Source organism: Asparagus officinalis, chromosome 10 (genome assembly GCF_001876935.1).
Source record: "Asparagus officinalis chromosome 10, Aspof.V1, whole genome shotgun sequence".
NCBI lineage: Eukaryota > Viridiplantae > Streptophyta > Magnoliopsida > Asparagales > Asparagaceae > Asparagus > Asparagus officinalis.
The window spans coordinates 45,057,931-45,071,535 of record NC_033803.1 but is presented as its reverse complement, the minus strand read 5'-3'; the positions used below and the strand labels follow the sequence as shown (position 1 = coordinate 45,071,535).

Here is a 13,605-nt window from a genome sequence, read left to right as displayed (position 1 = left end):
AGGAGCCGCCACCGACTGATCATAGGTTGCTGCATTCACTGGTGGTTGAACATAACCCCCAGCTTGACCATACACAGGCTGTGTGCCAGCAGCAGGAGGCGCTCCAAATCCAGAGCTCGGAGGAGCACTGTTTCCATAACCTGCTGCATCACCAGAGCCACCTTGGTAACCATAGTTAGCAGTATTAGATGCCACTTGCTCCCCATAGGCAGGCTGTGATGATGGATATTGCCCATAACCACCAGATTGTGCGACTGGCTGAGCATAGGCTGGAGCTGGCTGAGCACCTTGCCCATAGTTAGGAGCAGCTTGGTTGCTTGGTTGAGAATACCCAGATGGAGGTTGGTTGTATCCATCAGCAACCCCTGATGCCGGCCCATAATTCTGACCATAAGCTGGTCCTGGCTGAGGAGATGGGCCACCGTATGACTGCTGGGCAGGTCCATAGGATGATGGTGCTTGCCCTTGGTAAGATAGAGGGGTTCCAGTATATGCAGCAGGTTTGCTATAGGGTGGTTGATGTACGTAGGCAGTCTGAGGTGTAGTGCTTCCCTGTTGAGGATAAAATCCAGGCTGAGAACTTACTGGCTGCTGTTGCTGACCATACATCTGCAATGCTGGAGCTTGAGTATCATATTTTGGTCCTGCATACCCATGTCCATAGCTCTGTTGAGATCCAGATTGTGAATAGGAATTTGACTGAGAATAACCAGCAGTTTGAGGCTGCTGACCATAGTAGTTCGCAGGAGCAGAGGTCGGAGCAGATGCATTGTTCGATGGTTGAGATCCAATGCCCATTCCCTGTCCTTGTCCATAGTAATCATAGCCACCAGGGGTTTGACCAGGAGCAGCAGCCCTCTGCTCCCAGCCTCCTCCACCAAGATTCCTTGGTGGCTGTTGTGCCACCAGGGGTTTGACCAGGAGCAGCAGCCCTCTGCTCCCAGCCTCCTCCACCAAGATTCCTGTTGTGGATAGCTGCTGCCATAGGACTGCTGAGGATATTGCGTGGTTTGAGATGGATATGTACCTCTTTGGGGATAATCATAGGCTGTGTTTTGGTGCATTTGGGACTGTACTGGAGGCCGAGCACGGGGTCCCCATTGGGATTGAGTGGCAGGGCCACGAGGACGATAGCCTTGGTTTTGTCCACCTGAGAAACTTGATGGCCTTCCAGGTGTCTGCTCAAAAATATATAAAGAGAGACTACAAGTCAGAGAAGGAAAATTTCTCAAATGATCGGCAAAATGCAGATGGGTTGCATGAAACAAGATGAAATTTAGATGATGCATTCCAAACAACAAAGAACACAAACTGCAACGAGCAGAGAAGTTTAAAATATACGACAAGGTAAAAGTAACAGTAAAATGATGTTCAAAACAAGAGTGATATTGCTGGGGGCAAAAAGAAAACAAAACTTATATAGTACTACAAACTAACTGATGAGACAACAAAGGTATTGTTTTCATAAGTCAAGCCTCGCCAAGCATTTCACAATACAAAAATCAAATTTTACCCATTGTTAACCATCTACAATTTACTGCATTGCTTAAATACCATGCTTAAAAGTAAAATCTTACACCAAAGGTAATATAGAACATCAAAAACTCTAAGAGCAGAAGAGTCTGGAAGAAAGAAGATGTATAACCTGCATATTGATGAATTCACATGTACTCGAATGAACAGTTAAAAGAAAGTATCCAATCAGACGAGTTAATAGATTGTTGTCCAAGGAGTAACAGAACATGATTAAAAATACGATTTCACCTAGAACAGTTGCGCATAATACTAACAAGGTTATTAACAAACTCTCTAATACTAAATCATTCCTAAAGTGAAAAAAAGTGAATATCTTCAAACATTCACGTAAAATTCCACATCCTATACATGAATCCACAATAAATTTGTACCTCGAAGGAGAGAACATGCCAGCAGATAAAGGACATATACTGTGACGTACATATACCTAGCACAATTATGCATGGTAATAACAAAGTTATTAAAAAACTCATCTCAAATATTAATCTTCTTCGCCACAAAAAGAATAACTTCCAATTCACATGTAAAATGCCATTAATAACATACAGAAATGGTACCATTTACATATTATTCCAGCCTACACACGAATGTGAAATCAATCTGTACCTCAAATCAGAAGAGAGAACATGACAGCAGATAAAAGAGAAATATTTTCTTAATTAAAGAATTAACGGTTTGTGTCACTAACAAGAACATGCACTGGAAATATGAATTACACGAGCACTTGGAGCAATGAAAGATATCTATCCTCTTACTAAACAAAAACTTTGATGTTATTTTGCTGCCAATACAACTTATCACCTATGTGCACAGACATGGATGTCAACAAAAAGGGCAAGCTATTTTCTAAAGTCATTAACATGTGATAAATACTAAATTGGAGAGCACAGACCACATAGCATAAGACAATCATGGGTTCGTAACGAATAACCAATACATAACCTCTAAAGACATGACAACAAAATTGCCAAGTTTATCACATTAATTGTATTGACATGCTCATTTTCTTAATTTTTAAGTCTTTAAAGCAGTCTTACCAACTAGAGATTTCCTGCAATGGGTAAAGCCTGATATCCCACTTCGGTAGATGAGTGAGGAACAGAGTGCAGTTCTTACACCAGGAAATGCTGATCCCATGCAAAAGGTATAGCTGCATCTGCATTATAGAATCGAACCAGTGCCAAATAGGCATCTTCAGCATAAGAAAACCATGACAACTTGCATCAAGTGATTTTGGAGGGGATCATGTGAGAGTGAAAAGCCTAGTTTCATCCAAGTAAATGATCTCTGATTTGCTGGGACAAAGAATAGATGCAAGGTGTGTCTAGCATTTAATTTGACAAGGTCATTCAATTAACAAAATCATTCAAGTTGTTCTCATTACATTGAACCATTTGATAGAAACTTTCTACCGGGTAGGTAATTACTACAATCTCAAATTGCTCCACTATGAATATATAAACAGATTTCAAACAAGCCAAGGATACCACCATTGGTAATCCTTTTGAGTTAAATGTTTCTAAGGACTACTTTCAATGAAATTTACATTTATAAATCAAATAGTCGAACGGAGACGCATGCATAATGTGTGTACATACAGATATGCAAATATATGTACATAAAATTTGTGTGTAGATCCTATAGACAACATATATTTATTGACATGAGTTTCAATTCACCGAGATTCTATAATTCTTATATAACAGAATATTTCACTCAACGATAAATTATAAGAAACCTTCATAAGCAAGAATATCTATAAGCATTAAAACTGTATACGCAACCACTCAAATTCTATATTCAACAGCTCCAAAAGATAGCAGATAGTCGAGGCTTTGGATACACTGTCCCAGAATCGAGTTAACCAACCTTGCCAACAATACCAACAAAGACTGTACATAGCTATATAAAACTCATCGCTATAAGAAGGAAATAAGATATACTTTGCCTTAACCAATGGCTACCTTAAATAGAAGACAATTAGCTATAAATATGTCAACTAGAACCAGTACAAAATGAAAGTTAATCATGGTACGCTGTGAAAACCAAAGCAGTCCAGGAGCTTGCTCAGTTATTTTCCCCTCGGCAAGGTACATATCCTCCCATTTTCACTCTTCGCCAATAAAGTATGCCTTTGCACCTCACTCATTTGAGTTCTCAAGTGTGAACATAATTAAAAATATCGATGAAAATTAAGAATATATAAATACTTTACTGAACTAATTTGGGTTACCAATAACATTCAGCAAGAGAGTATTTAAAATCACTAAAAATTTGCTAAAAACCAAACTCTATACACGCGTGTTTGGGCATTATCTAAATATATCACATCTAATAGGCTAAATATTCATCCCCAATTAAAGATATCAAAACATACTACTAATTATTAATTAGCAAACTCAAGTAACTTGATATTTCAAAAATTACAGAAAACAGTGACAATAGCCAAGGGAATAACAAGATTTATAACGATAGACAAGTACAAGCAGCAAACAACTTATGAGAAGTCACTCGTCACCTATAGCACTCGTCACCTATAGCAAGTAATTTCTTCAGATATATCTCATCTGTTGGTTACTAAGCTATAACTATCCATTAAGTCACTAACACCTATTGAGATATTCTCTAATTTGACTGTAAATGCAGATTATTCATTTCCAGATTTCATCTGTCATAATCAATATCTGCAGATAATTGATAAGGATCGACAACTGAAACACTAACCCAGAAGCTCGGGTATTATATGACTCTAATCCTGCCAAACTTTGATTTTCATCACTGAAACAGTATAGTGCATACCCCTGACAGCCACTGCTTTTATATTCAAGTGTTACTAGCAGAAATACCTCAACTAACTTTATCATTGTCCATTTATTTAAGTATGACATGCTAAGTCCTCATCTAAAACAAAGAACTTCAGAAATATTTTCTCAATATGTGGATCAAAACAAGACATACGATTAATCATTGCTATCACTAGTCCCAGAAAAAAACTTACTAAAAATCATAATTAAAACCCCCTGCAAGTAACAAAAAATGAACTGGAAGAGCAAATACTCCCTTACGTTTCCAAGAAAAATGTTGATGATGATGACAATAATAGTGGTAATAGTAATGTAATTAATAATAACATTAATAGTAATAGTGGCATAATTGTCCACATCTACAACAGAAGAGATGAAGGCAGAATAAGACAAATCCCTTCCCTTCTTGCCAAGAATAACCATTTTAATGAACAACAGAAGCACCTATAAAGCTTCAAAAGTCAATAATTATACGCAAATAATCCACATTGGATGCAAACAAAAACTAATTAAGTTGCCATATATTGTATGAAATTGTACAGATAACAGGAATTAGCTTCATGCATGGTACACTGTTAAGGGGCTATCTGCCCTCAATTTGCGCACATATCAAACTCAGCACACAAAAAAATGTTTTCGTCAATTGCAAATCAACTCTGATAGCAATTTTAATTTCAAGAAAACTTTTGAAATAAATCAACCAAATAATTTCCAATGGTGACGAAATGGATGAAAGGGACTTAGAGATCCATAGGAGCATTTATTGTTTTCTTTGGAAGGCAAAATATATGAACCAGAGAAATGCTATGAAAATCAAAGGGATGCTGAAATATGGATAATGAGAAAAAGAATAATGCATGCAGAACATGTTCAATGTTTCCAATTCACGATGTATGCTGCCACAACCTGTAAGTAAAGCAGGCAAAAAAAATAAAAGAACTTCATAAAGTTAGTTATGTAACTCTGTAATGTGAGTTTAAAGACTAACTCCATCCCTGCTACCATTTTCACTGCGATGTCATGGTATGATTTTTTTGAAATCAAATAAAAATACATTTGAACGAATCTAGCCAGCCAAAGTTAATGAAACCAATGGGAGATTTGATAAAACAAGGGTTTCAAAGTTAACCAGATAAACTTTCAAAACCCTAAGATGTGCCCAAAAAAAAAATATCACCATGTATACTGGTTCACACATTGTTTTGGGCCTTTTGGAAACTTTTATAGTTATCAAAAGAGAACACTTAAGGAGAAAGAACATATAACAAATAGAAGGAAAAAATGCTTCCAACCCACATTTTCAAAACATGTTATCCTCTCAGGTTGTCTAGTCAAAGATGAATTATAAAAAACACCCTCCCCAAAAACCCCCCCCCCCCCCCCCCCCCCACAAAGAAAAAAGCATTCTCTAGGAAGTTCAAGAAAAAAAATCCTCATATATTATGGTACATGCATTGTTATGATAAAATTTGTATAGTTATCAAAGAATAATGCATTTAGGAGAAGAACTTATAATAACCTGAAGGCAAAATGCTTCCACCAACATTTTTAAACAAGAGATCCTCCCAAGTTGACTAGTCAAAGGGGAATAACCTACCTTTTAAAAGCATTTTTTCAGCTCTTTTATCAAGTTACAGAAGGTGCTAGACGGACTATGAGTTTGGCTAATTTTTAAATTATTTAATTATAATAATTGATAAAAACATGTATTAAATTCATATAAATTTGCTAAAAAAATAGCAATCTTAGATCCACAATAAACCATACATACTTAGATACTAAATAGCCAAAATAATAAGGTTATAGAAAGCGCTTGGAGGCCTAGACGTTGGACCCAACACCTAGAGCCTAGGAATTTTCTTTTTTCATATAAGTGGTGATCGAGGAGGTTTTGCTGAAGGTCAGAGAAGGTAATGGAGGTGTTCATATTTGGAGGTTAAAGGAGTTAGAATGAGGTTGGAGGACATGGAGGCCGCAACATAGAAAATCACGATCAATGCCTAAAGGGTGCAGTCAACATAAACAGACAATGCTCCCCTAAACACTCCTAAAACCTAGGTGGGCAACCTAGATACCGTCCAGGCGCTAGGCGCTAGTTAGGCGACCTAGGTATCACTTAGGCCTAGGCGCACACCTAGGCGAACTAGGCAGAGGCTTTTTAAAAACAGTGTCTTTACATCATTTTCTTTTCCAATAGGTTATGTGATCTTGACTAGTTCTCCTCTCTTTTCCCTCCCCTCTTAACTCCCCCAATCAGCCCACCCGACCAACCTTTCATAAATGATTAGCAAACCAAACATTTGTATGAATCAAAACATACACATATCGAAACGAAGTATAACATATATACCTGCAACAAAGCACGTCACTCGCATTCATGTCTAATAATCACAACTAAAAAGATCAACATCTTAAATGCTATGAAATGCGCCACATAAATCCAACTACAAATTAAATAAATCCACATTTCATATACTTGTGTTACGTGCTACTTGGATCTGTCTCCTTTATTGTTAGTATCAATGCTATACATAGGTAAGAGGGGATGACTAAGGAAGGGAAGGGGAAGATTCTCTTCAAGTCTGTTTTTTGGTTTTTGTGTTGGTTAAGGTTCTTTTAATGGGCAAAACTAATGATCGAGAATGGACATCCAAACCTATTAATAAATTTAAAGATAATACAATGAACAATTTTTGGCTCTCTGGTTTCATGTTAATCAACCAGCAAATTGCTATATACCAGGTAGCCACATTTGACATGACATCAGTTCAAAAGACCATGTGCATGTTATGACCCAAAACACATTAATGTAGTCAACACCTCAACAAACATATTAGTGCTCATTAGAGAAAACAAATGTCTGTATGCTAGGATGAAAAAGATGTTGATGGGTTGTAATTTTATAATAAACTATACTAGGAAAGCAAGCATGTTGAAACAGTCACCACCAGGAAGCTAGAGAAGATGCACTATGGAATTGCTCGTTTGAAAAAAGCATAACCCATCAGGAAAAAAAGGTCATGCAACATAGAAAATGAATCTTATGAAGTTTTGCTTATAAGCCTCTAGTAAATGTCAAAACTGACACCAAAAGGAATCATGCAAATCTAAAAATAAAAAATATAGCAGTACGCATCACATAGTTATTTATATAAAAACGCCAAAAAACTTTTGTTACATGTCTATCTGCAGGTCACCAATTTACAACAGTTTTCCTAGCCTAAATGAAGTATAAAGTTACAAGTTCAAAATCCTACAGACTCATTTTTAATTCATGTTCAACAGCACCTGCAAAAAATCTTGATCTAGCTGTCATCTGCCTTCCTCACCCTTTCTGAAGAAAAAACTAAGATCGAGAAGCCATGTGTATAATAATAATAATGCAAATGCTTACAGCACGTGTCACATGATTGGTTGTTTCCTAACAAAATGCGTCACATGCGGGCACGGGCACTAAACACGGAAAATTTGTAAAAGGTAGGGTACAGGGACACGGCTAAAACTCATGGGATGTAATCATAGTTCTAAGCTATATATATATATATATATATATATATAACCAAACAGCAAACTTTTTATTATAAGAAACTTATTTACAATAGGAAATTCTTACAATAGATAAACACTTACAATTTTAGACCAGCACACCTTACAATTACTTCTTCTTCCACTCTTATCTTACTATTTTACAAGAGACTCTCAACTTATTTTAAACTCTTTCTCCACTTTTCTAACATTGTAACTGCTATAGGTAGTTTTATAGTGGGATTTTCAAAATTAGATATTGGAATTTTATTTTTTTCAAATATTTTTAAAAAAGGTAAAATATCGTTTAATTTTTTAATTAATCTGTCAAAGACATCTTCTATTCTAATTAATTGCTGTCCTGCTACTTGGAGATGTACATTTGTATAGTTATTTTGTTTAATAATTTTATTTAACTCTTTGAGAGCTTCTTCTTGAGATTCACTAGGCTTTATAAAAGCTATTGTTTCTAGATTAGTAGAAGAAATTCCTAATCCTAATAATCTTTAAGGGTCTGTGGGCAGATAAATAGATCTAATTATTGCCCCTGAACTTGATTTCTACTGTTTGTAGTATTCTTCAATAACCCCTATATATTTTTTTGTTTTTCAACATAGTATGTTAAAAATCACGGAACAGAAAACTCTAATTTTTGTTTTAATTTTAATTCTTTGTAATATTTTTCTTTAAATTTTAATTGTTCTCTTTTAGAGAAATTTTTAAAAAACCATTTTCTAAAAGCTTCGTGTTTTGATTCAAAAAATTCTTTAGTTAGAATTTTTCTAATTGAGCTTCCTTCTTTAAAATCCATCTATTTCATACGAAAACTAATTTCGGAATTTGAAGGAGATAATTTTTCTTTTTTATTATAGATAGCATGTGGGATATCATTATCTGAAATATTAATTCCCTTTATTTCATTGGTTCTATAAGAACCTGATCTTGATATAGATTTCCTAGATGTACTAGCAACATCAGATAAATCAATAGTTCTTGATGGATTAAAAGTAATTTCAACCTCACCATCTACTATTTGCGTTATTTGATCAATATCTTGATTTATTATTGGTTGTGGTTGAATTGCATTGGGTATTACCCAACTGTCTGGGAAATTTATTTCATCCCATGTAATTTGTTTATTAACTGCCACATTTGATGTCAAAACATTTGTTTCTACCAAGACTGTTTTACCAGGTTTAGAATGGATTTTGGCTTTAGGAGCTAAGGTAGTTAGAATTTTAAAATGAATTATGTATATAATAACAATAGTCTCAGATCCGGATATAAAGTTATGTCCATGTGTTTTAATGTTTAGGCTTATTGCCTCTAAGATATTGGGATCTGTCAGAGAGACTTAAATTGGGATAGACATTAAAGTAATCTGGACCGTTACATAAACTGGTCTCCATAATTCCCATTAAAGATTGGGTCCAATTAAGACATCTTGCATCTCTTAATCATGTTAATATAGATGCATTGAACCCTTGTAATGTCAAGGGTTTAAAAGCTATTTGTATCAAACCTAAATGTAGGTATTTATATTTATCCATATATGGTTCAATATCTATTGGTCCAAGTAGTTGAATAGTTTGTTTATGTCTGTCTACCGTAGTGGTTCGTACCAGAGTTGTAATAACAATTAAGGATTTGTAATCTAAAAATCCTACTTTATAGATGTCTCTATTAGGAACATATAGAATAGTCCATTTATTTAGACTTTCAATCTCTAAATTATATTTACTTAATTTTGCATTTTTTACCCGTATAACGGGTTGCTTTGGATGAACTTTCAACAATGTTTGCCATTAACATTCTTAATGGTTTATCTAGTGAACATTAATCAATAAGGATATAGATTTAATATTTTTCTGCAAAAAACAACCTAGTTGCCAATAATACACGTCTGTCAACGACTTACACTACCCTAAACTGCCATCTCCGGCTATAACAGGGCTTTACACTTCGCGACTTGGTGACGTCCTACAAAATTAACAATTAAGATCTTAATCACAGAAATGAAAGAATATATATTAAATCTACATTCTTATTAATTAATATTTACACAGATAAACCATAAGAAAGTAATTTAGCCAGACATAATTAAGCTTAAACTAGGCTCTGATACCAAATTCGCAGCAAGATAATAAATAACAGTAGGCAGTCAACCAAACAGCAAACTTTTTATTATAAAAAACTTATTTACAATAGGAAAGTCTTACAATAGATAAACACTTATAATTTTAGACCGGCACACCTTACAATTACTTCTTCTTCTTCTGCCACTCTTATCTTACTATTTTACAAGAGACTCTCAACTTATTTTAAACTCTTTCTCCACTTTTCTAACTTTGCTCCTCTTTTCTGTCTTCATTCCTTATTTATAAGCCTAAGTCGTCTTCAGAAATTTCCCGAATCGTTTAACGTGTCATCAACATTTTTTAAAACTGCTTTATTAAAGTTGCTTTATAAAAAGTTAATTTATAAAGGTTTTCTTTTTTAAAGTTAAAGATTTCTTTTTAAAAGCTACTTTTATAAAGTGACTTTATAAAAATGGTTTTTTGCTGTTCCAAAAAGAAAATGCAATGCTTAAAATAGCAAAAGATGATTCGCAGGAAATATCCTCAAGCTTCTGAATCTGAAGTTCAACAGAAATGCTTAGAACATTTTAAAAAGCAATTTTTTTAAGCATTTGACACCCCCGATAATAAAAGCAATAGTTCTATGGGAGAAGATATAACTCTTCCAGATGCTCAAAATCTCGACGATGATATCGACACGATGTGGGATGCTGCTATGGGAATTCTAAATGATATTGATACTCCAGACCTTAAAGGAAATGGGATGGCTTAATTGCTTTTTTTGAGTGGCTCCTAGCCATCCCCTTTCCTATAAGATCTGGAGTATTAATATCATTTAGAATTCTCATAGCAGCATCCCACATCGTGTCGATATCATCATCGGGATTTTGAGCATCAAGAAGAGTTATATCTTCTCTCATAGAACTATTGCTTTTATTATCGGGGTGTCAAATGCTTCAAAAAATTGTTTTTTAAAATGTTCTAAGCATTTCTGTTGAACTTTAGATTCATAAGCTTAAGGATATTTCCTGCGAATCATCTTTGATATTTTAAGCATTGGATTTTCTTTTTGGAACTCCAAAAAACCACTTTAATAAAAAGTCACTTTATAAAAGTAGCTTTTAAAAAGAAATCTTTAACTTTAAAAAAGAAAACGTTTATAAAGTAACTTTTTATAAAGCTACTTTAATAAAACAGCTTTTCAAAAAGGTTGACGACATGTTAAACGATTCGAAAAATTTCTGAAGACGACTTAAGCTTATAAATAAGGAATGAAGACAGACGCGAGGAGCAAGGTTAGAAAAGTGAAGAAAGAGTTTAAAATAAGTTGAGAGTCTCTTGTAAAATAGTAAGATGAGAGTGGCAGAAGAAAAAGAAGTAATTGTAAGGTGTGCCGGTCTAAAATTGTAAGTATTTATCTATTGTAATACTTTCCTATTGTAAATAAGTTTTTTATAATAAAAAGTTTGATGTTTGGTTGGCTGCCTACTGTTATTTATTATCTTGCTGCGAATTTGGTATTAGAGCCTAGTTTAAGCTTAATTATGTCTAGCTAAATTATTTTCTTATGGTTTATCTGTGTAAATATTAATTAATAAGAATGTAGATTTAATATATGTTCTTTTATTTCTGTGATTAAGATCTTAATTGTTAATTTTGTGGGACGTCACACTAGTCGCGCAGTGTAAAGCCCTGTTATAGCCGGAGATGGCAGTTTAAGGTAGTGTAAGTCGTTGACAGACGTGTAGTATTGACAACTTGGTTGTTTTTTGCAGAAAAGAAAAAAAATTATTAAATCTATATCCCTATTGATTAATGTTCACTAGATAAACCATTAAGAATGTTAATGGCAGACATCGTTGAAAGTTCATCCAAAGCAACGCGTTATACGGGTAAAAAAATAAAAAATGTAAAATTAAGTGAAAATAATTCAGAGATTGAAAGTCTAAATAAATGGACTATACCAGATGTTCCTAATAGAGACATCTATAAAGTAGGATTTTTAGATTACAAATCCTTAATTGCTATTAAAACTCTGGAATGAACCACTACGGTAGACAGAGATGAACAAACTATTCAACTACTTGGACCAGTAGATATTGAACCATATATGGATAAATATAAATACCTACATATAGGTTTGATATAAATAGCTTTTAAACCCTTGATATTACAAGGGTTAAATGCATCTATACTAACATGCTTCAGAGATGCAAGATGTTTTAATTTGACCTAATCTTTAATGGGAATTATGAAGACCGGTTTATATAATGGTCCAGATTACTTTAATGTCTATCCCAGTTTAAATCTGTCTCTGACAGATCCCAATATCTTAGAGGCAATAAGCCTAAACATTAAAACACATGGACATAACTTTATATCCGGATCTGAGACTATTGTTATTATATACATAATTCATTTTAAAATTCTAACTACCTTAGCTCCTAAAGCCAAAATCCATTCTAAACCTGGTAAAACAGTCTTGGTAGAAACAAATGTTTTGACATCAAATGTGGCAGTTAATAAACAAATTACATGGGATGAAATAAATTTCCCAGACAGTTGGGTAATACCCAATGCAATTCAACCACAACCAATAATAAATCAAGATATTGATCACATAACGCAAATAGTAGATGGTGAGGTTGAAATTACTTTTAATCCATCAAGAACTATTGATTTATCTGATGTTGCTAGTACATCTAGGAAACCTATATCAAGATCAGGTTCTTATAGAACCAATGAAATAAAGGGAATTAATATTTCAGATAATGATATCCCACATGCTATCTATAATAAAAAAGAAAAATTATCTCCTTCAAATTCCGAAATTAGTTTTCGTATGAAATAGATGGATTTTAAAGAAGGAAGCTCGATTAGAAAAATTCTAAATAAAGAATTTTTTGAATCAAAACACGAAGCTTTTAGAAAATGGTTTTTTAAAAATTTCTCTAAAAGAGAACAATTAAAACTTAAAGAAAAATATTACAAAGAATTAAAATTAAAACAAAAATTAGAGTTTTCTGTTCCGTGATTTTTAACATACTATGTTGAAAAACAAAAAAATATATATAGGGGTTCTTAAAGAACACTACAAACAGTGGAAATCAAGTTTAGGGGCAATAATTAGATCTATTTATCCGCTCACAAACTCTTTAGGATTATCAGGACTAGGAATTTCTTCTACTAATCTAGAAACAATAGCTTTTATAAAGCCTACTGAATCTCAAGAAGCTCTCAAAGAGTTAAATAAAATTATTAAACAAAATAACTATACAAATGTACATCTCCAAGTAGCAGGACAACAATTAATTAGAGTAGAAGATGTCTTTGACAGATTAATTAAAAAATTAAACGATATTTTACCTTCTTTAAAAATATTTGAAAAAGGTAAATTTCAAATATCTAATTTTGAAAATCCTACTATAAAACCACCTATAGCAGTTACAATGTCAGAAAAGTGGAGAAAGAGTTTAAAATAAGTTGAGTCTCTTGTAAAATAGTAAGATAAGAGTGGAAGAAGAAGTAATTGTAAGGTGTGTCGCTCTAAAATTGTAAGTGTTTATTTATTGTAAGACTTTCCTATTGTAAATAAGTTTCTTATAATAAAAAGTTTGTTGTTTGGTTGGTTGCCTACTGTTATTTATTATCTTGTTGCAATT

The 13,605-nt window shown here is 33.6% G+C and overlaps 1 protein-coding gene across 1 annotated transcript in view; it reads right to left on the bottom strand.

The window, feature by feature from the left end:
* LOC109826694 (far upstream element-binding protein 2-like) overlaps positions 1 to 13,605 on the bottom strand; it is a 34,610-nt gene that overhangs the window by 433 nt on the left and 20,572 nt on the right. The window contains exons 7-9 of the mRNA XM_020393714.1: positions 963 to 1,178; positions 732 to 894; positions 7 to 644 (exon numbers count right to left, since the gene is read on the bottom strand). Of these exons, the coding sequence (XP_020249303.1) occupies positions 7 to 644; positions 732 to 894; positions 963 to 1,178 (1,017 nt within the window). The remainder of the gene's footprint in view (positions 1 to 6; positions 645 to 731; positions 895 to 962; positions 1,179 to 13,605) is intronic.